The sequence below is a fragment of the Anomaloglossus baeobatrachus genome, chromosome 8 (genome assembly GCF_048569485.1).
Source record: "Anomaloglossus baeobatrachus isolate aAnoBae1 chromosome 8, aAnoBae1.hap1, whole genome shotgun sequence".
Taxonomy (NCBI): Eukaryota; Metazoa; Chordata; class Amphibia; order Anura; family Aromobatidae; genus Anomaloglossus; species Anomaloglossus baeobatrachus.
In genome coordinates this window covers 23,818,557-23,840,181 of record NC_134360.1, presented here as the reverse complement: position 1 = coordinate 23,840,181, position 21,625 = coordinate 23,818,557, and the positions used below count along the sequence as shown (strand labels likewise).

The 21,625-nt window shown below is 51.2% G+C and overlaps 1 protein-coding gene across 1 annotated transcript; it reads left to right on the top strand.

Moving 5' to 3' along the window:
* Positions 1-310: 310 nt before the first annotated feature.
* Positions 311-20,033, top strand: PSMD6 (proteasome 26S subunit, non-ATPase 6). Its single transcript, XM_075320688.1, has 8 exons — positions 311-521; positions 6,661-6,866; positions 7,598-7,743; positions 7,820-8,039; positions 9,393-9,501; positions 16,605-16,773; positions 17,939-18,016; positions 19,736-20,033. The coding sequence occupies exons 1-8, from the start codon at positions 377-379 to the stop codon at positions 19,830-19,832; spliced, it is 1,170 nt and encodes a 389-aa protein (XP_075176803.1). The 5' UTR covers positions 311-376; the 3' UTR covers positions 19,833-20,033.
* The last annotated feature ends 1,592 nt before the right edge of the window (positions 20,034-21,625 follow it).

Below are 21,625 nucleotides of genomic sequence, written 5' to 3'. Positions count from 1 at the left end.
AATTGGAAAAAGAAGAAATAAAAACAAAAACGCAAAAAAAAAGAAATGTAAAATGACCCCAGACACGAAACGGTTAACAGAACTGTTGTTTATCCCTCATGGCGTTGCATTACTGCCTGCTTCCTCTAGGTGTCACCCGTTCGTCACTTTCCATTGCAATACTGATTACAGCCAGCAGGTGTCACTGCTTCATCACACAGGTGTTCCGCATTTGTCGCCCTCCTCCAGCAGGTGACGTTGTATTGTCTGCAGGGTGCAGTTTCAGGCCGCCTACGCAAGAGGTCGCTGTGAGTCTCCGCCGGGCCTCATACTAAGTGGCAGCTTCCGGCGGAAGTAGTGACTGAGCAGTTCCCGGTGCCCCGAAGGAGACGGAGAAATGCCGCTGGAGAACCTGGAAGAAGAGGGGCTGCCCAAGAACCCGGACCTCCGCATCGCGCAGCTCAAGTTTCTCCTCAGCCTCCCAGAAACCCGCAGCGATGTCCGGCTCCGAGCGGAGCTCATGGAGGCCATTACCAACAATAGTGAGTGATGGTTAGCTGTCGTTTTCTATAGAACTACAACTCCCAGCATTCCCTGCACTCTGAATAGCAGCCTCTGGCACGGCATGGAATCCTGGGAGTTGTAGTCTTAGGCTTCCCCTTTCATTTACAGACTGGGTTTATTTCTGCTTATGTCACCCGCATGCTCCATATTTCTTAAAGGGGTCCTCTTATATTGAGACCCCCTTACATTAGAGACTAAAGGGGTCATTCACCTGCTGCTCTGGGACGTTTCTGTGCCTGCGCCCAAGTGTTGCTCCGTTAACCCCTCCATGGGGCCGCTCAGTGCTGCGCTGCACAGAGTGAATGGAGTGCAGTACACATACCCGAACACCGCTCCATTCACTCCCCATGGGGCCGCTCAGTGCTGCGCTCCACATATAGAGTGAATGTAGTGCAGTACACACGCCCGAACACTGCTCCATTCACTCCCCATGGGGCCGCTCAGTGCTGCGCTCTCCATATAGAGTGAATGTAGTGCAGTACACACGCCCGAACACCGCTCCATTCACTCCCCATGGGGCCGCTCAGTGCTGCACTCCACATATAGAGTGAATGGAGTGCAGTACACATACCCGAACACCGCTCCATTCACTCCCCATGGGGCCGCTCAGTGCTGCGCTCTCCATATAGAGTGAATGTAGTGCAGTACACATACCCGAACACCGCTCCATTCACTCCCCATGGGGCCGCTCAGTGCTGCGCTCTCCATATAGAGTGAATGGAGTGCAGTACACATACCCGAACACCGCTTCATTCACTCCCCATGGGGCCGCTCAGTGCTGCGCTCTCCATATAGTGAATGTAGTGCAGTACACACGCCCGAACACTGCTCCATTCACTCCCCATGGGGCTGCTCAGTGCTGCGCTCTCCATATAGAGTGAATGGAGTGCAGTACACACGCCCGAACACTGCTCCATTCACTCCCCATGGGGCCGCTCAGTGCTGCGCTCTCCATATAGAGTGAATGTAGTGCAGTACACATACCCGAACACCGCTTCATTCACTCCCCATGGGGCCGCTCAGTGCTGCGCTCCACATAGAGTGAATGTAGTGCAGTACACACGCCCGAACACCGCTTCATTCACTCCCCATGGGGCCGCTCAGTGCTGCGCTGCACAGAGTGAATGGAGTGCAGTACACATACCCGAACACCGCTTCATTCACTCCCCATGGGGCTGCTCAGTGCTGCGCTCTCCATATAGAGTGAATGGAGTGCAGTACACATACCCGAACACCGCTTCAGTCACTCCCCATGGGCCGCTCAGTGCTGCGCTCTCCATATAGAGTGAATGTAGTGCAGTACACACGCCCGAACACTGCTTCAGTCACTCCCCATGGGGCCGCTCAGTGCTGCGCTCTCCATATAGAGTGAATGTAGTGCAGTACACATACCCGAACACCGCTTCAGTCACTCCCCATGGGCCGCTCAGTGCTGCGCTCTCCATATAGAGTGAATGTAGTGCAGTACACACGCCCGAACACTGCTTCAGTCACTCCCCATGGGGCCGCTCAGTGCTGCGCTCCACATATAGAGTGAATGTAGTGCAGTACACACGCCCGAACACCGCTTCAGTCACTCCCCATGGGCCGCTCAGTGCTGCGCTCTCCATATAGAGTGAATGTAGTGCAGTACACATACCCGAACACCGCTTCAGTCACTCCCCATGGGCCGCTCAGTGCTGCGCTCTCCATATAGAGTGAATGTAGTGCAGTACACACGCCCGAACACTGCTTCAGTCACTCCCCATGGGGCCGCTCAGTGCTGCGCTCTCCATATAGAGTGAATGTAGTGCAGTACACATACCCGAACACCGCTTCAGTCACTCCCCATGGGGCCGCTCAGTGCTGCGCTCTCCATATAGAGTGAATGTAGTGCAGTACACACGCCCGAACACTGCTTCAGTCACTCCCCATGGGGCCGCTCAGTGCTGCGCTCCACATATAGAGTGAATGTAGTGCAGTACACACGCCCGAACACCGCTTCATTCACTCCCCATGGGGCCGCTCAGTGCTGCGCTGCACAGAGTGAATGGAGTGCAGTACACATACCCGAACACCGCTTCATTCACTCCCCATGGGGCTGCTCAGTGCTGCGCTCTCCATATAGAGTGAATGGAGTGCAGTACACATACCCGAACACCGCTTCAGTCACTCCCCATGGGCCGCTCAGTGCTGCGCTCTCCATATAGAGTGAATGTAGTGCAGTACACACGCCCGAACACTGCTTCAGTCACTCCCCATGGGGCCGCTCAGTGCTGCGCTCTCCATATAGAGTGAATGTAGTGCAGTACACACGCCCGAACACTGCTTCAGTCACTCCCCATGGGGCCGCTCAGTGCTGCGCTCCACATATAGAGTGAATGTAGTGCAGTACACACGCCCGAACACCGCTTCATTCACTCCCCATGGGGCCGCTCAGTGCTGCGCTGCACAGAGTGAATGTAGTGCAGTACACACGCCCGAACACTGCTTCATTCACTCCCCATGGGGCTACTCAGTGCTGCGCTCTCCATATAGAGTGAATGTAGTGCAGTACACACGCCCGAACACTGCTTCAGTCACTCCCCATGGGGCCGCTCAGTGCTGCGCTCCACATATAGAGTGAATGTAGTGCAGTACACACGCCCAAACACTGCTTCAGTCACTCCCCATGGGGCCGCTCAGTGCTGCGCTCTCCATATAGAGTGAATGTAGTGCAGTACACACGCCCGAACACCGCTTCAGTCACTCCCCATGGGGCCGCTCAGTGCTGCGCTCTCCATATAGAGTGAATGGAGTGCAGTACACACGCCCGAACACCGCTTCATTCACTCCCCATGGGGCCGCTCAGTGCTGCGCTGCACAGAGTGAATGTAGTGCAGTACACACGCCCGAACACTGCTTCATTCACTCCCCATGGGGCTACTCAGTGCTGCGCTCTCCATATAGAGTGAATGTAGTGCAGTACACACGCCCGAACACTGCTTCAGTCACTCCCCATGGGGCCGCTCAGTGCTGCGCTCCACATATAGAGTGAATGTAGTGCAGTACACACGCCCAAACACTGCTTCAGTCACTCCCCATGGGGCCGCTCAGTGCTGCGCTCTCCATATAGAGTGAATGTAGTGCAGTACACACGCCCGAACACCGCTTCAGTCACTCCCCATGGGGCCGCTCAGTGCTGCGCTCTCCATATAGAGTGAATGTAGTGCAGTACACATACCTGAACACCGCTTCAGTCACTCCCCATGGGGCTGCTCAGTGCTGCGCTCTCCATATAGAGTGAATGGAGTGCAGTACACACGCCTGAACACCGCTCCATGTACTGCATGGGGTTGCTCAGTGCTGTGCTCTACATAGTGAACGGAGCGGCTCTTGGGCATGTGCTCCGCTCTCCACGCCATGGGGCCGCTCAGTGCTGTGTTCAATATATAGAGGGAATGAAGCGATCCTCGGGTGTGTGGACCGCACTCCATTCACTCCCCATGGGGCCGCTCAGTGCTGCGCTCCACATATAGAGTTAATGTAGTGCAGTACACGCGCCTGAACACTGCTCCATTCACTCCCCATGGGGCCGCTCAGTGCTGCGCTCTCCATATGGAGTTAATGTAGTGCAGTACACATACCCGAACACCGCTTCATTCACTCCCCGTGGGACTGCTCAGTGCTGCGCTTCACATATAGTGGAGTTCAGTACACATGTCCGTACACCGCTTCATTTACTCCCCATGGGGCTGCGCTCCACTTAGAGTGAACGGCGCATGGCTTGGGTGTGTGCACCGCACTCCATTCACCCCCCCATGGGGCCACTCAGTGCTGCGCTCCACATAGAGAGGGAATGGAGTGCGGTACACACGCCTGAACACCGCTCCATTTACTGCATGGGGTTGCTCAGTGCTGTGCTCTACATAGTGAACGGAGCGGCTCTTGGGCATGTGCTCCGCTCTCCACTCCATGGGGCCGCTCAGTGCTGTGTTCAATATATAGAGGGAATGAAGCGATCCTCGGGTGTGTGCACCGCACTCCATTCACTCCCCATGGGGCCGCTCAGTGCTGCGCTCCACATATAGAGTGAATGTAGTGCTGTACACACGCCTGAACACCGCTACATTCACTCCCAGTATGGGGTCGCCCAGAGCTGCGCTCAACATAGAGTAGATGGAGTGGCACTCGGGCGTGTGCGCCGCACTCCATTCATTCCTCATGGGGCCGCTCAGTGCTATCTCCATATATAAAGTGAAGGGAGCGGTGCTCAGGGGTGTGCACTGTATTCTAACGAGTATTAAATTGCCTCATTCTGACCCTCAGTTCAGAATTTTTCATAAGTGAATTGCAAAATTACTGATCTTAAAGGGAACCTGTCGGGTCCAATATGCAGCTACAACCACGAGCAGTCCTGGGTGCCTATTGCTAATCCCTGCCTAACCGTTGCTGTATACACTAGCATAGCTATAGAGTCTATAGAAAGAGTATTTCTAAAGATCCTTTATGATATGCTAATGAGGCCAGGGACTAGTCACAAGGGCGTTATTTCTTACGCTCATTCCGCCCTCTTAGCATGTTAGCACTCTGTGGGTGTGTTAACATGCTAATGAATGCGCAGCTTTATACTCTGACGTGCAGGTACCCACCTGAGGGTATAATGGGGTTGTAGGATCGACATTCACATGATCTTAAAGGTGATGGGCTGAGTTTATGAGCAAATAAACTGTTGAGGGGTTCCCTTTAATGCTGACTGTTTCCTACAATCCTTTGTGGCCTCGAGTGAATGTTCTGTGATGTCCTGATAGTTTGCTACAGTGTCTGTGCAGATACAATGTATGATGGTTGGTGCTGGATACTATTGTAGTGATGTATCAGCTGTGTGGGGGCATTCTATACATCACACCGGGGCAGATGTGTGCAGGGGCTGTAATGCTGGTGAAATCATTACCTGGATTGTAGAAATCATCACTTTCCCTCTTTCTGAGAAATCCAGTGTTGTCTCATTTGCATATGATTTCAAGTGCAGTCAAGTGGGATTTGCACTTGCAGCTCTGTCGTCCTCTTCTGTGTCTGCAGACTGGTCTCTCTTGTACTATTAACCGGCCTTCCCCCCTGTGTCTGCAGATGGGTCGCTCTAGTTTCAGTGGTCGGCTCCCCCCCCACTCCTGTGTCTGCAGATGGGCTGCTCTTGTTTCAGTGGCCGGCTCCCCCCCCCCCCCCACTCCTGTGTCTGCAGATGGGCTGCTCTTGTTTCAGTGGTCGGCTCTCCCGCCCCCCCCCCACTCCTGTGTCTGCAGATGGGCCGCTCTTGTTTCAGTGGTTGGCTCTCCTCCCCCCCCCTCCCCTCTCCTGTGTCTGCAGATGGGTCGCTCTTGTTTCAGTGGTCAGCTCGCCACCCCTCTCCTGTGTCTGCAGATGGGTCGCTCTTGTTTCAGTGGTCAGCTCGCCCACCCCTCTCCTGTGTCTGCAGATGGGCCGCTCTTGTTTCAGTGGTCGGCTCCCGCCCACCCCTCTCCTGTGTCTGCAGATGGGTCGCTCTTGTTTCAGTGGTCAGCTCGCCACCCCTCTCCTGTGTCTGCAGATGGGCCGCTCTTGTTTCAGTGGTCAGCTCGCCACCCCTCTCCTGTGTCTGCAGATGGGCCGCTCTTGTTTCAGTGGTCGGCTCCCGCCCACCCCTCTCCTGTGTCTGCAGATGTGTCGCTCTTGTTTCAGTGGTCAGCTCGCCACCCCTCTCCTGTGTCTGCAGATGTGTCGCTCTTGTTTCAGTGGTCAGCTCGCCACCCCTCTCCTGTGTCTGCAGATGGGCCGCTCTTGTTTCAGTGGTCAGCACCTCCCCCCCACACACACTCCTGTGTCTGCAGTCAGCGGCCAGAGAGCTGCAAGTGCACATCCCACCTGGCTGCATCTGTGGTCCATTTATTCATGGTGTCAACACTGGATAACTCAGATTTCAACAATCGGGGTGTGACTTTAATCACCATGGAGGCCCCTGTACTTACCTGTCATGAGTGCAGTGTAAAATTCTCATTACTGCCGTCCATTAGGTCCTATAGCATTTAAGACCCTGCGCTTAGGCCAGACTACTACTATTGAGTGAACGCGAGCAGCGCGGCTTCTTGATTTTCTGACCATGTCTTATTCTTCTGTCTTCAGACATGGCTCCTTACTACGAGGGTCTGTGCAAGCAGCTGGACTGGCAGGCGGATACAGATCTGTTAAACAAGATGAAGAAAGCAAATGAGGAGGAGCTGAAGAGGCTGGACGACGAGCTGGAGGACGCCGAGAAAAACCTGGGCGAGAGCGAGATCAGGGACGCCATGATGGCGCGGGCAGAATACATGTGTAGGATCGGTGATAAGGTAAGATGGCGGAATTAAAGGGGAATTCTGACCTCAGGGTAGGATGTGCAGTCACCTGATGATCTTCTCGGACCACCTCTGACCTGAGAGTGAAGGGGCCACAGTACCGGGTGCAGGGTGACTCCACTTACACAGGTAGTTTTCTGCCCGCCAGGTGCCCTGCTCTACAGGAAAATACTGTGAAGGGGGCGCAGGTCTGTGTCCCCTTTTTTTCTTGAGAACAATGGCGGTCACACAAGTTAGATCCCAAGTAATGATGTTCAAGCAATATGGTGTTACTAAGATGGGGATATTGCTGTGTAAGGTAGGAACATGTCGGGCCCACCAGAGCGGGAGTCTCTTACAGCTTTGCTGCATAGAGATGGTCCCAAAAAAAGGACCCCCATATTCCAAAATGTTTGGACATAGGTCTTGCCCCATGATGTCCCCGTCCTAGCAATATGGCATCACTAAGATGGGGCTATCTCTGTGTAAGGTACAAACATGTCAGGTACACCAGATCCGGAGCCTCTTACAGCTTTGCTGGGGGTAGAGGTGGTCTCAAATGAAGGACCCCCATATTCCCTAATCTGTTTGGCCATAGGTCTTCCAACATGACGTCCCCGTCAGTCAGCACCTCTTGTCCTACACAATTGTTGCCATCATCTGATAAGGCAATAATAGATTTTGATGAATGTTAACCTAATTCTCCCTTTTTCTGATTTCTCCTATTCCGCATTCGTGTATTGCAGGAAGGGGCTCTGACCGCTTTTCGGAAGACGTATGATAAAACGGTGGCGCTGGGGCACCGCCTGGACATAGTTTTCTATCTCCTGAGGATCGGCTTGTTTTATATGGACAATGATCTCATTACAAGAAACACAGAGAAGGCTCGGAGGTTGGTAAAGGGTTAAATGATCCAGTGTACTGATTCTCTGATTACGCGTCTAAATACTTTAACGTTTTCCTTAAAGCCTCATCGAGGAAGGCGGTGACTGGGACCGGAGGAACCGTCTGAAGGTGTATCAGGGCCTGTACTGTGTGGCCATCCGGGACTTCAAGCAGGCGGCCGAGCTCTTCCTGGACACGGTGTCCACCTTCACCTCCTACGAGCTGATGGATTACAAGACCTTTGTAACGTACACGGTCTATGTCAGTATGATCGCCCTGGATCGACCCGACCTGCGAGAGAAGGTAACTTGGCCGTCATCATCGATGGTCTCTGCCGCACACGGGTCTAGTCCTAAATGACCGCAAAACATAGAAGATGCATAAAAATGGTTGTGAAGGTGTTAGGGTTTATTTATTTTTTTTGGCTACGTCTTCTGCATCCAATCTGATTCCTCGGGTTCTCCCATCTCTGACATCATCTGGAAATATAATGAAGACAAGAGGGTCATCTGGCGTCGCTCACTTCTGTGTCTGGAGGTGAGCGACGCCACTGACGTTACATCTACAGATACCCGACACGTGCAGGTATCTGTATATACGTCGTCATATCTGCTCACCTCCATATGGAAATGAGCGGCACTGGCAACTATTGCAGATATAGTGGATACCTATTTGAGATTAGACAACCCCTTTAAACATTAATTTGGCTTTAACCTCTTCACGACCTATGACACACTGGTCGTGTTCCCGGCTTTGATGTGAGCTCTCATCCTTCCCTGCTGATCTGATCAGTCAACATGTGCAGGTGGAACGGAGATCCGTCCTCAGCTGTTAACCTGTTTAATCCTGCTGTCAGCGGGATATAACTGACGCTATTAAGGGTGCTTTACACGCTGCGACATCGCTAGCGATCTTGTTAGCGATGTGACACGCCAGATCGCAGATGCGATCTGCCGAGATCGCACATGTGACCGGCGCTACAAAACCGACCTATGTGCGATATCAGCAGATAGCAGATGCGATCTGGCGTGTCACATTGCTAACAAGATCGCTAGCGATGTCGCAGCATGTAAAGCACCCTTTACCCACCCTCGTGCCGTGATCGTGGGGCGCTGATGTCATGACGTGGGGGTCAGCTCATGACGAAGTTCCTGTGAGCGCCGGCTACGAGTACCAGCATCCACAGGAGATCAGCATTTCTGCTGTTCAGTGTAGGGCTGATGCTCTGTTGTGTACAGCACAAGCGATCGATGATCGCAGTTTCGAGTCCTGTAAGGAGATCAATAAATACCTTTTTAAAGTGTGAAAAATGTTTAAAAAAAAAAAAATAAATGAAAAAAAAAAACAACTTCAAATCCCCCTCATTGAAAATAAAGCAAACAAAAAATACACATTTGCTATCAATACGTTAAAAAAAATGACATCTATAATCTAATCTGATTGGTAAAGGGTGTAACAAGAGAAGAAAAATAGCGCCGCAACATTGCAATAACAGGCGATCAAGACCGCATCTACGCAAAAATGGTATAGTTAAAAACGCCAGCTTAGAGCACAAAAATAAGCAGTCACCGAGCCCCAGATCCCAAAAAAATAAACGTTATGGGTCTTGGAAAATGGCTGTTTTTTTGTAACCCAGATTTTAACTTTTCATTCCAGGTCATCAAAGGTGCGGAGATCCTAGAAGTGATGCACAGTTTACCCACAGTCCGCCAGTATCTCTTCTCGTTGTACGAGTGCCGTTATTCTGTGTTCTTCCAGTCGCTCGGTAAGATGCTCCAGAAGAAACTGGACATAAATATTGTTATAGGATAATTCATTTTATTTACCGTATTTTTCGGATTATAAAACGTACTTTTCCTCCCCAAAAAATTGGGAGGAAAGTGAGGGGGTGCGTCTAATAATCTGAATGTAGCTTACCGGGGTGGTGGAGAATGGTCACAAGACACCGGGGGAATGCTGCGGAGGCTGTGCGGGGGTCTGTGGCAGCTTCTACTGGGGCGGCTGTGCGGTTGTCTGTGGCAGCTTCTACTGGGGCGGCTGTGCGGTTGTCTGTGGCAGCTTCTACTGGGGCGGCTTCTACTGGGGCGGCTTCTACTGGGGCGGCTTCTACTGGGGCGGCTTCTACTGGGGCGGCTGTGCGGGGGTCTGTGCCGGCTTCTACTGGGGCGGCTGTGCGGGGGTCTGTGGCGGCTTCTACTGGGGCGGCTGGACAGGCGCTGCGGTTCAGGCAGTGAGGACTTCAAATAATGCCGCACGGAGTCGGCGTGTGCGCAGGTGGAGCTCTCGGCTGAAACTCATCTGTGCAGGCGCCGCCTCCGGCCCATTGATCTCCCTCCAGTGGACTTCAGGAAAATGGCGCCCGGATGTGGCGCTTGCGCAGATGAGATCTCGGCTTGCCATTGAGCAAGGCGCCATTTCTTTGAAGCCCTCACGTTCGCAGCAGCTGCCCCAGCACAGCACGGCAGCCCAAGCCAGCGTCCGCTGCAACCCAAGCCTCCGCTGCTGCAGCAGCACAGCCTACAGTTTCTGGGACACCCATCACCCCTGCCTCCTGTGACTCCACCACCGCTACTGCCCCTTCCGGTAAGCACCACCGAATTACAAGACGGACCCCATTTTTCTTCGGCGCTCTATTGGGAGACCCAGACGATTGGGTGTATAGCACTGCCTCCGGAGGCCACACAAAGCTATTACACTAAAAAGTGTAAGGCCCCTCCCCTTCTGGCTATACACCCCCAGTGGGATCACTGGCTCACCAGTTTTCGGCTTTGTGCGAAGGAGGTCAGACATCCACGCATAGCTCCACTGTTTGTAGTCAGCAGTAGCTGCTGGCTCTATCGGATGGAAGAAAAGAGGGCCCATATAGGGCCCCCAGCATGCTCCCTTCTCACCCGCGGTTGGTGCTTGTAAGGTTGAGGTACCTATTGCTGGTACGGAGGCTGGAGCCCACATGCTGTTTTCCTTCCACATCCCCTGGAGGGCTCTGTGGAAGTGGGATCTTGCCGGCCCCCAAGCCCTGGGGCCGGGCTCCATCCACAGACCCATAGAACCTGCTGGATTGGGAGCGGGAGTGCCGTTCAGGGACAAGGCCCTGCAACTTTCAGGTACTCTGTGTCCCCGGCAGGCACGGACACTCTCAGGGCTTGCTGAGCGTTGTAGTGCGCCGGGGACAGTGGCGCTGTACGCTGGGGGTTAGGTCACTGCAGCTTTGCTGAGTGACGTTTTTGTGTTGGGAACTACTGCGCCGACCGCTCCTGGAGCGGCGGAGCAGCTGCGACTTGTGGTGCGCCGGGGGCTTTGCGCCGACCGCGCTTTTACGGCGGCGGCGCTTTTAACTTTAGCCCCCGGCTTCTGCGGCCTAGCGCCGCTTCGTTCCCGCCCCCACCCTGTCAATCAGGGTAGGGGAGAGACGCTGCTCAATGGCAGCGCCGAGGGCTGGAGCCTTATTTACATGCTCCAGCCCTCTCACTAGGCACAAGGGGAAGCAGACTTCCCGCTCTTCGTCGGTGTACGCCCAGGGCCCGCCCCCCCTCTCCACAAGGACGCCGGCAGCCATTACACATGCGATCTGGCTGGGGAGAGGCAGCAGGCTCTGGGAGACCCAGACTAGAGGGATTTCTGGCGACCACACACCGCTCCTAAGCGGGCGGTAAGCTGCACAGTAGTGCTGGCCCCACTAGTGCCTCAGTGATATATTAGTGTACTTTTTTTCTTGGTACCATATATATATATATATATATATATATATATATATATATATATATATATATATATATATATATATATATATATATATATATATATATATATATATATATATATATATATATATAGTTGCACTGTAAGGTCGCTTCTTGGCTGGACACCCTGTACTGCTCTGAGGAGGCAGCAACATGTCATCCGCAAAACGCAAGGCTGCCAAGGCACGGGCTGTGTACACTGTTTGTACTGCATGTGGGGCTGATCTACCGGCAGGCTCCAATGATCCACATTGTGTGCAATGTTCAGTCCCAGTGGCACTTCGTCAGCCAGAGCCTATGGTGGTGGTAGCCCAGGCAGAGACGCCTGTGAACCCTGCCCCGGTGACGGGGACAGACTTTGCAGTGTTTGCTGATAAAATGTCTGAGGCTATGACAAAAATCCTGGAGACCTTGCAGGCCAGGCCAGTTCCCCAGACCATGGACACTGCTGTGGCTATGCTATCTGGTCCCCCTCAGTTGGAACTAGTCCGTACTTCGAGGGGGTCTCAAGCATCACAAGCTGAAGTCTCTGACTCAGATGACAGTCCCAGGCAGCCTAAGCGAGCTCGCTGGGAAAGACCCTCAACGTCATCACACTGCTCAGGGTCTCAGCGAGAAGAATCTCTCTGTGATGAGACTGAGGACGGTGACCAGGATTCTAATCCTGAGGGCCCTCTCAATCTGGATGCCCCTGATGGTGACGCCATGGTTAATGACCTTATATCGGCAATTAATAGGCTGTTGGATATTTCTCCCCCAGCCCCTTCTGCAGAGGAGGCAGCTGCACAGCAGGAGAAGTTCCATTTCCTGTATCCCAAGCGTAAATTAAGTGCTTTTTTGGACCACTCTGACTTCAGAGAATCAATCCAGAAGCACGACGCTCATCCAGACAAGCGTTTCTCTAAGCGTTCTAAGGATACCCGTTATCCTTTTCCCGCTGAAGTGGCCAAACGCTGGACCCAGTGCCCAAAGGTGGATCCCCCAATTTCCAAGCTTGCGGCTAGATCCATAGTCGCAGTAGAGGATGGGGCTTCACTTAAAGATGCCAACGACAGACAGATGGACCTTTGGTTGAAATCTGTCTATGAAGCTATCGGCGCGTCCTTTGCTCCAGCATTCGCGGCCGTGTGGGCACTACAAGCTATTTCAGCTGGTTTAGCGCAGGTGGATGCTATCATGCATCCAGCAGTGCCGCAGGTGGCGTCCCTAACCTCGCAAATGTCTGCGTTTGCGACCTATGCTATCAATGCTGTCCTAGAATCTACGAGCCGTACCTCTATGGCGGCCGCCAATTCTGTGGTTTTGCGCAGAGCCTTATGGTTAAGGGACTGGAAAGCAGATGCTGGTTCCAAAAAATGCTTAACCAGCTTGCCATTATCTAGGGACAGACTGTTTGGTGAGCCATTGGCTGAAATCATAAAACAGTCCAAGGGTAAGGACTCTTCCTTGCCACAGCCCAGAGCAAGTAAACCTCAACAGAAAAAGTGGCAGTCGAGGTTTCGGTCCTTTCGAGGCTCGGGCAAGCCCCAATTCTCCTCGTCCAAAGGGACTCAGAAAGGACAAGGGAGCTCAGATTCCTGGCGGGCTCACTCACGCCCCAGGAAAGCAAATGGAGGAACCGCTTCCAAAGCGGCTACCTCATGACTTTCGGCCTCCTCCCTCCGCATCCTCGGTCGGTGGCAGGCTCTCCCGCTTTTGCGACATTTGGCTGTCACAGGTCAAAGACCGGTGGGTAACAGACATTTTGTCTCGCGGGTACAGAATCGAGTTCAGTTCTCGGCCTCCACTTCGGTTCTTCAGAACCTCCCCACACCCCAACCGAGCAGATGCCCTGCTGCAGGCGGTGGACTCTCTAAGAGCAGAAGGAGTCGTGATCCCTGTCCCCCCTCAGGAACGGGGGCGAGGATTTTACTCCAATCTCTTTGTGGTTCCAAAAAAGGACGGCTCCTTCCGTCCTGTTCTGGACCTAAAACTGCTCAACAAGCATGTGAACGCCAGGCGGTTCCGGATGGAATCCCTCCGCTCAGTCATTGCCTCAATGTCCCAAGGAGATTTCCTAGCATCAATAGACATCAAAGATGCTTATCTCCACGTGCCGATTGCTACGGAGCACCAACGCTTTCTGCGCTTCGTGATAGGAGACGAACATCTTCAGTTCGTAGCTCTGCCATTTGGTCTGGCGACAGCCCCCCGGGTGTTCACCAAGATCATGGCAGCAGTGGTAGCAGTCTTGCACTCTCACGGACACTCTGTGATCCCTTACTTGGACGATCTACTGGTCAAGGCACCCTCTCAGGAGGCATGCCAACTCAGCCTGAATTTTGCACTGGAGACTCTCCAGGCGTTCGGGTGGATCATCAACTTCCCAAAGTCAAATCTGTCACCGACCCAATCACTAACGTATCTTGGCATGGAGTTTCATACTCTCTCAGCGATGGTGAAGCTTCCACTGAGCAAGCAGCGGTCACTACAGACAGGGGTGCAGGCTCTCCTTCAAGGTCAGTCGCTCTCCTTGAGACGCCTCATGCACTTCCTCGGGAAGATGGTGGCGGCAATAGAGGCGGTTCCGTTTGCGCAGTTTCATCTGCGTCCACTTCAATGGGACATTCTCCGCCAATGGGACGGGAAGTCGACATCCCTGGACAGGAAAGTCTCCCTCTCCCAGACGGCCAAGGACTCTCTGCAGTGGTGGCTTCTTCCCACCTCATTATCACAGGGAAAGTCCTTCCTACCTCCATCCTGGGCGGTGGTCACGACAGACGCGAGTCTGTCAGGGTGGGGAGCAGTGTTTCTCCACCACAGGGCTCAGGGTACGTGGACTCAGCAAGAGTCCAGCCTTCAGATCAATGTTCTGGAAATCAGAGCAGTGTTTCTTGCCCTACTAGCCTTCCAGCAGTGGCTGGAAGGGAAGCAGATCCGAATTCAATCGGACAACTCCACAGCGGTGGCATACATCAATCACCAAGGAGGGACTCGCAGTCGGCAAGCCTTCCAGGAAGTCCGGCGGATCCTGATGTGGGTGGAAGCCACAGCCTCCACCATATCCGCAGTTCACATCCCCGGCGTAGAAAACTGGGAAGCAGACTTCCTCAGTCGCCAGGGCATGGACGCAGGGGAATGGTCCCTTCACCCGGACGTGTTTCAGGAAATCTGTCGCCGATGGGGAAGGCCGGACGTCGACCTAATGGCGTCCCGGCACAACAACAAGGTCCCAACATTCATGGCACGGTCTCGCGATCAAAGAGCTCTAGCAGCAGACGCCCTAGTGCAAGATTGGTCGCAGTTCCGGCTCCCTTATGTGTTTCCACCTCTGGCACTCCTGCCCAGAGTGCTACGCAAGATCAGATCCGACTGCAGCCGCGTCATTCTCGTCGCTCCAGACTGGCCGAGGAGGGCGTGGTATCCGGATCTGTGGCATCTCACGGTCGGCCAACCGTGGGCGCTACCAGACCGGCCAGACTTACTGTCACAAGGGCCGTTTTTCCATCGGAATTCTGCGGCCCTGAACCTGACTGCGTGGCCATTGAGTCCTGGATCCTAGCGTCTTCAGGCTTATCCCAAGGGGTCGTTGCCACCATGAGACAGGCTAGGAAGCCCACGTCTGCTAAGATCTACCACAGAACGTGGAGGATATTCTTATCCTGGTGCTCTGCTCAGAGAGTGTCTCCCTGGCCATTTGCATTACCTACCCTTCTTTCTTTCCTCCAATCTGGGTTAGAAAAAGGTTTGTCGCTCGGCTCCCTTAAAGGGCAAGTCTCGGCGCTATCCGTCTTTTTTCAGAAGCGTCTAGCACGACTTTCTAAGGTGCGCACGTTCCTACAGGGGGTTTGCCATATAGTTCCCCCGTACAAGCGGCCGTTAGATCCATGGGATCTGAACAGGGTACTAGTTGCCCTCCAGAAGCCGCCCTTCGAGCCTCTGAAGGAGGTTTCACTTTCTAGACTATCACAGAAAGTGGCTTTTCTGGTAGCGATCACATCTCTTCGGAGAGTGTCTGAGCTAGCAGCGTTGTCTTCCAAGGCTCCCTTCCTGGTCTTCCACCAGGACAAGGTAGTGCTGCGCCCCATTCAGGAGTTTCTCCCGAAGGTGGTATCCTCTTTTCATCTTAATCAGGATATCTTTTTGCCTTCGTTTTGTCCTCATGCAGTTCATCGGTATGAGAAGGATTTACATTTGTTAGATCTGGTGAGAGCACTCAGAATCTACATTTCCCGCACAGCGCCCCTGCGCCGTTCGGATGCACTTTTTGTCCTTGTCGCTGGTAAGCGCAAGGGGTCGCAGGCTTCTAAGGCCACCCTGGCTCGATGGATCAAAGAACCAATTCTTGAAGCCTACCGTTCTGCGGGGCTTCAGGTTCCATCAGGGCTAAAGGCCCATTCTACCAGAGCCGTGGGTGCGTCCTGGGCATTGCGACACCAGGCTACGGCTCAACAGGTGTGCCAGGCAGCTACCTGGTCGAGTCTGCACACTTTCACCAAACATTATCAGGTGCATACCTATGCTTCGGCGGACGCCAGCCTAGGTAGAAGAGTCCTGCAGGCGGCAGTTGCCTCCCCGTAGGGGAGGGCTGTCTTGCAGCTCTAACATGAGGTATTTCTTTACCCACCCAGGGACAGCTTTTGGACGTCCCAATCGTCTGGGTCTCCCAATAGAGCGCCGAAGAAGGGAATTTTGTTACTTACCGTAAATTCCTTTTCTTCTAGCTCTTATTGGGAGACCCAGCACCCGCCCTGTTGTCCTTCGGGATTTTTGGTTTGTTTGCGGGTACACATGTTGTTCATGTTGAACGGTTTTCAGTTCTCCGATGTTATTCGGAGTGAATTTGTTTAAACCAGTTATTGGCTTTCCTCCTTCTTGCTTTTGCACTAAAACTGGTGAGCCAGTGATCCCACTGGGGGTGTATAGCCAGAAGGGGAGGGGCCTTACACTTTTTAGTGTAATAGCTTTGTGTGGCCTCCGGAGGCAGTGCTATACACCCAATCGTCTGGGTCTCCCAATAAGAGCTAGAAGAAAAGGAATTTACGGTAAGTAACAAAATTCCCTTCTTTTTTTTGCTTTGAATTTGGGGTGTGTCTCTTATAAAACTAAAAATACGGCTTTTCTCATTGTCTTTCGTTGTTGTTTGCAGCTGCCGTGGAGCAGGAGCTGAAGAAGGACTGGCTTTTTGCCCCTCATTACAGATACTATGTCCGAGAGATGAGGATTCAGGCCTACAGCCAGCTGCTGGAGTCGTACCGCTCGCTGACCTTGGGTTACATGGCTGAAGCTTTCGGGGTCGGAGTGGAGTTTATAGACCAGTATGTACCTCGTCTTTACCAGTTACACGGGGGATCAGGGTGCGCTTCCTGCAGACTGAAATTTGCTTCTATTCACCTAAATGAGGCAAAAAGTGTCGGGATTCCTGCAACATCCAATCAGATAAGTGGAGAAAAGCTCCAACAAATCTGCGCCCTGCTCTGTACAGACGAGCGCAGCTTCAAGTCTCTTACGATCACTAGTAAAAACAGAAAAAAAAAAAGTTCAAATTTCTCCTTTTGCCCAAATAAAAATAAAACAATGTAAAAAAAATAAATTTGGTATTGCTGAGTTCAGAAATGTCTGATCTATCAAAATATCTGATTATTTGGTAAACAGTGTAGCGAGGAAAATGCCAGAATTTAAGCTTTTTGGCCGCCGCAGCTGAAAAAAATTTAACAGCCGATCAAAACATTGTATATACCCCAAAATTAAAATCTAAAACATCACTTTGGGGCGCAAAAAAACAAGTCCACACAACTCCATATCCCAGAGATTATAGCTCTTGGAAAGTTGTGACACAAGCAAGGTTTTTATTTATTTAATTTATTTTTTTTTTAATTTCTGAATTATTTTTCACCCCTTTTTAAAGAGCACCTGTCACATGGAAGAATGCTACTGACCTGCAGATATGGGGTTAATCTGCAGGGTATTAGTGTTCTGAACCTGCCCAGCATCTGCACATTAAACCCTGCTGCCAGGAGGAAATTAACTTTATTCCTCCTGGTAGAGTTCGGTTTGTCACAGGGGCGGCGTCGGTGAGGCTTCAGTCGCTGCTCTGTGTATATGAATAGTGGCGGCTATAACTGCCCCCCGTACTGACTGACAGTCCTTCATCATTAGAGCCAGCTGTCAGTCAGTGGTTGCGGCACATACAGGTGTTTGTATTTCCAACAATTTCAGAGGCCATGTGTAATGACGGGCGCTTCACTGCAGTGCAGGAATATAAAAAGCTGCACACAAGTTACTAGTATTGAAAAAGCTGGATATAGTGTGGAGAATATATATATATATATATATATATATATATATATATATATATATATATATATATATATATATATATATATATATATATATATATATATATATATATATATATATATATATATATATATAATATGACGCTGCACATTTGTAACCTTTCCTCATGGGTTTTCCCTTCAGGGAGCTCTCCAGGTTCATTGCAGCTGGAAGGCTACACTGCAAGATCGACAAAGTGAACGGCATTGTGGAGACCAACAGGTAATAAGGGCACACTGCAGAATATGCAGGATATTGGGTCGTAAACCCCCACTGTACGGGGATAGATATATCTATCTTTAGTGTGTGTGTGTATATATGATTAGATATAGATATGTGTGTATATAATATAAAATTTTTAATTTTATATATTTTAAATATATTGTGTGCGTAAGCTACCATGTTGAATTAGTCCAGCAGTTGATTGACAAGTCTTTGTGGTTTCTGGCCTAATTGTATTTAACGGACATCTTTATATAATCTATTAATCATAAAATCTCCAGTGTTGTCCGTTTGTCTGTCCCCGCGGCTTCTGTATCGGATCGCCTTGGGTTTCCTGTATCATCACAGCTAATGTTGATGGAGACTAGCTTAGTTATCAGTGTCCACAATTTTTCTTTGTTTACTGTATGGGTTAATGTTTTCGTAGATCGACGTTCTGCAGACAGGGTTCGTATTCATTTTTTTTTGTTTTAATGGGGGTGATTAATACTTAGGGTGGCCAATACTTTATAATTGATGGCCTATCCTTAGGATAGGTCATCGATGTCTGATCGGCCCTGGTCTTACACCCAGCACCCCCGCCGATCAGCTGTTCCCAGTGCCAGGCGGCTGGAAATCCTCAGTTCTGGAGCTGCCCCGTCTTTTGATAGCGGCTGGGTACTGCACAACCAATCAATAGATTAGTGGGTGATCAGACATTGATGACCTACTCTAAGGGGTACTTTGCATGCTGCGACATCGCTACTGCGATATCGTCGGGGTGAAATCGAAAGTGACGCACATCCAGTAACGACATCGCAACGTGTAAACCCTAGATGCCCCGATAAACTATCGTAAAAGCGTTGAAAATCGGTGATCTGTGTAGTATCAGTCATTTTCATAATGTCGCACCAATAGGAGATACGATGTTGTTGCTCGTTCCTGCGGCAGCGCACATCACTGTGTATGAAGCCGCAGGAGCGAGGAACATCTCCTTACCTGCCTCCACCGGCTATGCGGAAGGAAGGAGGTGGGCGGGATGTTTACGTCCCGCTCATCTCTGCTTCTATTGGCCGCCTGCCGTCGCTGTGACTCCGCATGACCCGCCCCCTTAGGAAGGAGGCGGGTCGCTGGCCAGGTATGGGCGTGTGAAGCTGCCTTAGCGAGAATGTTCGCTATCACAAGATATCACATCTGTGACGGGGGCGGGGACTATCGCGCTCTGCATCGCTACAAAGTATCCCTAAGGATAGGCCATTGATGTAAAAGGCCAACCTCTTTTGACTTTATAGAGGTTGTAACCTGTGGTCGCTTACACTATATACTGACTTATTCCAGTTTTGAAGTGTATAGTGAAGTTAGTCTTCTACGAAGCAAAACTTTCATAGGAGCATAAAGAGGGTGGCCATAAAGGCTACCATGATGGCTATCAGAAGGGCCTTTTTGCCCCAGATAACTACCGTGGCTTAGAGGCAGGTGTCGGCTGTGTTTGGTTGCGGCTCCTCCAACATTTGCCATATATATATATATATATATACGATGTTATGTAAAGTGCGTAACCCCTTTAATGTGAACATCTGCCACGCAAAAGTTTTTTTTTTTTTGCAATAATTATAACTTTTATTGCCTTTTTTTTTTTTTTTTACTACATTATCAAAATTGTGAAGCTTCATTACCGCAGTTACAAAAAAAAATCCCATCAGTTCCCCGCAGCGAGTAACATTGTGTTCTGTCTTCCAGGCCGGACAGTAAGAACTGGCAGTACCAAGAAACGATAAAGAAAGGAGACTTGTTACTGAACAGGGTACAGAAGCTCTCCCGTGTCATCAACATGTGAGGACGCACTCTTTTAACCGGCCGGGGGGACTGGATCGAGTGCTGGAGACCTTTCTGTCGTGTATAAATATCTCGCTTGCTCGTGTTTCAGTGACTGATGTTAACTTAGGGTTTTTACACTTTTACGTTATGTTAACAAATTCAATGAATACAAAGAAAGAAACAAACAAAAAAAAAATTAAAAAGAGAAAACCAAGAAGAATATTGTGGTCTTTGGTTTTATTTAATGATTTGTCCCACAAATACAAGTGTCAAAAACAGTTCTCTGCTACTTTAAAGGAACTCAAAAAATTGGGGAATAAAGAGAATTTTGTTACTTACCGTAAACTCTTTTTCCTCATAGTTCCGACATGGGAGACCCAGACATTGGGTGTATAGCTTCTGCCTCCGGAGGACACACAAAGTACTACACTCAAAAGTGTAGCTCCTCCCTCCGAGCATATACACCCCCTGGATAACCAAATCTAGCCAGTTTAGTGCAAAAGCTGAAGGAGGACATCCACCCACAAGTAGAGAGAGAGAGCAAAAACCGGAACCTCTGTCTACAACAACAGCCGGTGAAAACACACGGAACAAGAAAACTGGCAACAGGGAGGGAGCTGGGTCTCCCATGTCGGAACTATAAGAAAGAATTTACGGTAAGTAAACAAAATTCTCTTTTTCTTCATCGTTCCTTATGGGAGACCCAGACCATGGGACGTCTCAAAGCAGTCCATGGGTGGGAAATAAACAGAAAACTGAGAAGTAGGCAAAACCTAACTTCACAAATGGGCGACAGCCGCCTGAAGGATGCGTCTGCCCAAGCTCGCATCTGCCGAAGCATGAGCATGCACTTGGTAGTGGTTCGAAAAGGTGTGCAGACTAGACCAAGTGGCAGCCTGACAGACCTGCTGAGCCGTAGCCTGGTGCCTGAAAGCCCAAGAGGCACCGACAGATCTGGTCGAGTGTGCCTTGATCCCCGGCGGGGGAGGCACCTGAGTACACTGGTAGGCATCGGATATGGCCGACCTAATCCAACGAGCTAAGGTCGGTTTAGAAGCCGAGAGACCCTTACGCCGACCTGTGGTTAGCACAAAAAGAGAGGTGCACCGCCTAAGAACAGCGGTGCATGACACATAGATCCGGAGCACCCGCACCAGATCTAAAGTATGCAACGCTTTCTCAAAGCGATGCACAGGAGCCAGACAAAAGGAAGGCAATGAAATGTCCTGGTTAAGGTGGAAAGGAGACACCACCTTAGGGAGAAAGTCCGGAGTCGGACGGAGAACCACCTTGTCTTGGTGAAAAACCAAAAAAGGTGACTCCGAAGAGAGCGCAGCCAAATCGGAGACTCTCCTGAGAGAAGTTATGGCCACCAGAAAGACGACTTTCTGTGAAAGTCGAAACAAAGAAACCTCCCTAAGAGGCTCAAAAGGGGGTTTCTGCAAGGCCGTGAGGACCAGATTAAGGTCCCAGGGATCCAGAGGCCGCCGGTAAGGCGGAATGATGTGAGATGCGCCCTGCATGAAGGTGCGCACCTGAGCCAGCCGGGCGATACGCCGCTGGAACAACACTGACAGAGCCGAGACCTGTCCCTTGAGGGAATTGAGGGATAGTCCTAGTTGCAGACCAGACTGCAGGAAGGACAGAAGGGTCGGCAGGGAAAAAGGCCAAGGGGCATGGCCGGAAGAACGACACCAGGACAGGAAAATTCTCCAAGTCCTGTGGTAAATTTTGGCCGAGGAAGACTTCCGAGCCTGAGTCATAGTGGAGATGACTTCGGGAGGAATGCCGGAAGCCGTCAGGATCCAGGAC

Bases quoted from the DNA above. Each gene is read 5' to 3' on its own strand.
- PSMD6 (XM_075320688.1), top strand. From the start codon at position 377: ATGCCGCTGGAGAACCTGGAAGAAGAGGGGCTGCCCAAGAACCCGGAC. The intron at 9,502-16,604 runs GTAAGATGCTCC...TGTTGTTTGCAG, and splicing joins TGTGTTCTTCCAGTCGCTCG to CTGCCGTGGAGCAGGAGCTG. The intron at 16,774-17,938 runs GTATGTACCTCG...TTTTCCCTTCAG, and splicing joins GGAGTGGAGTTTATAGACCA to GGAGCTCTCCAGGTTCATTG.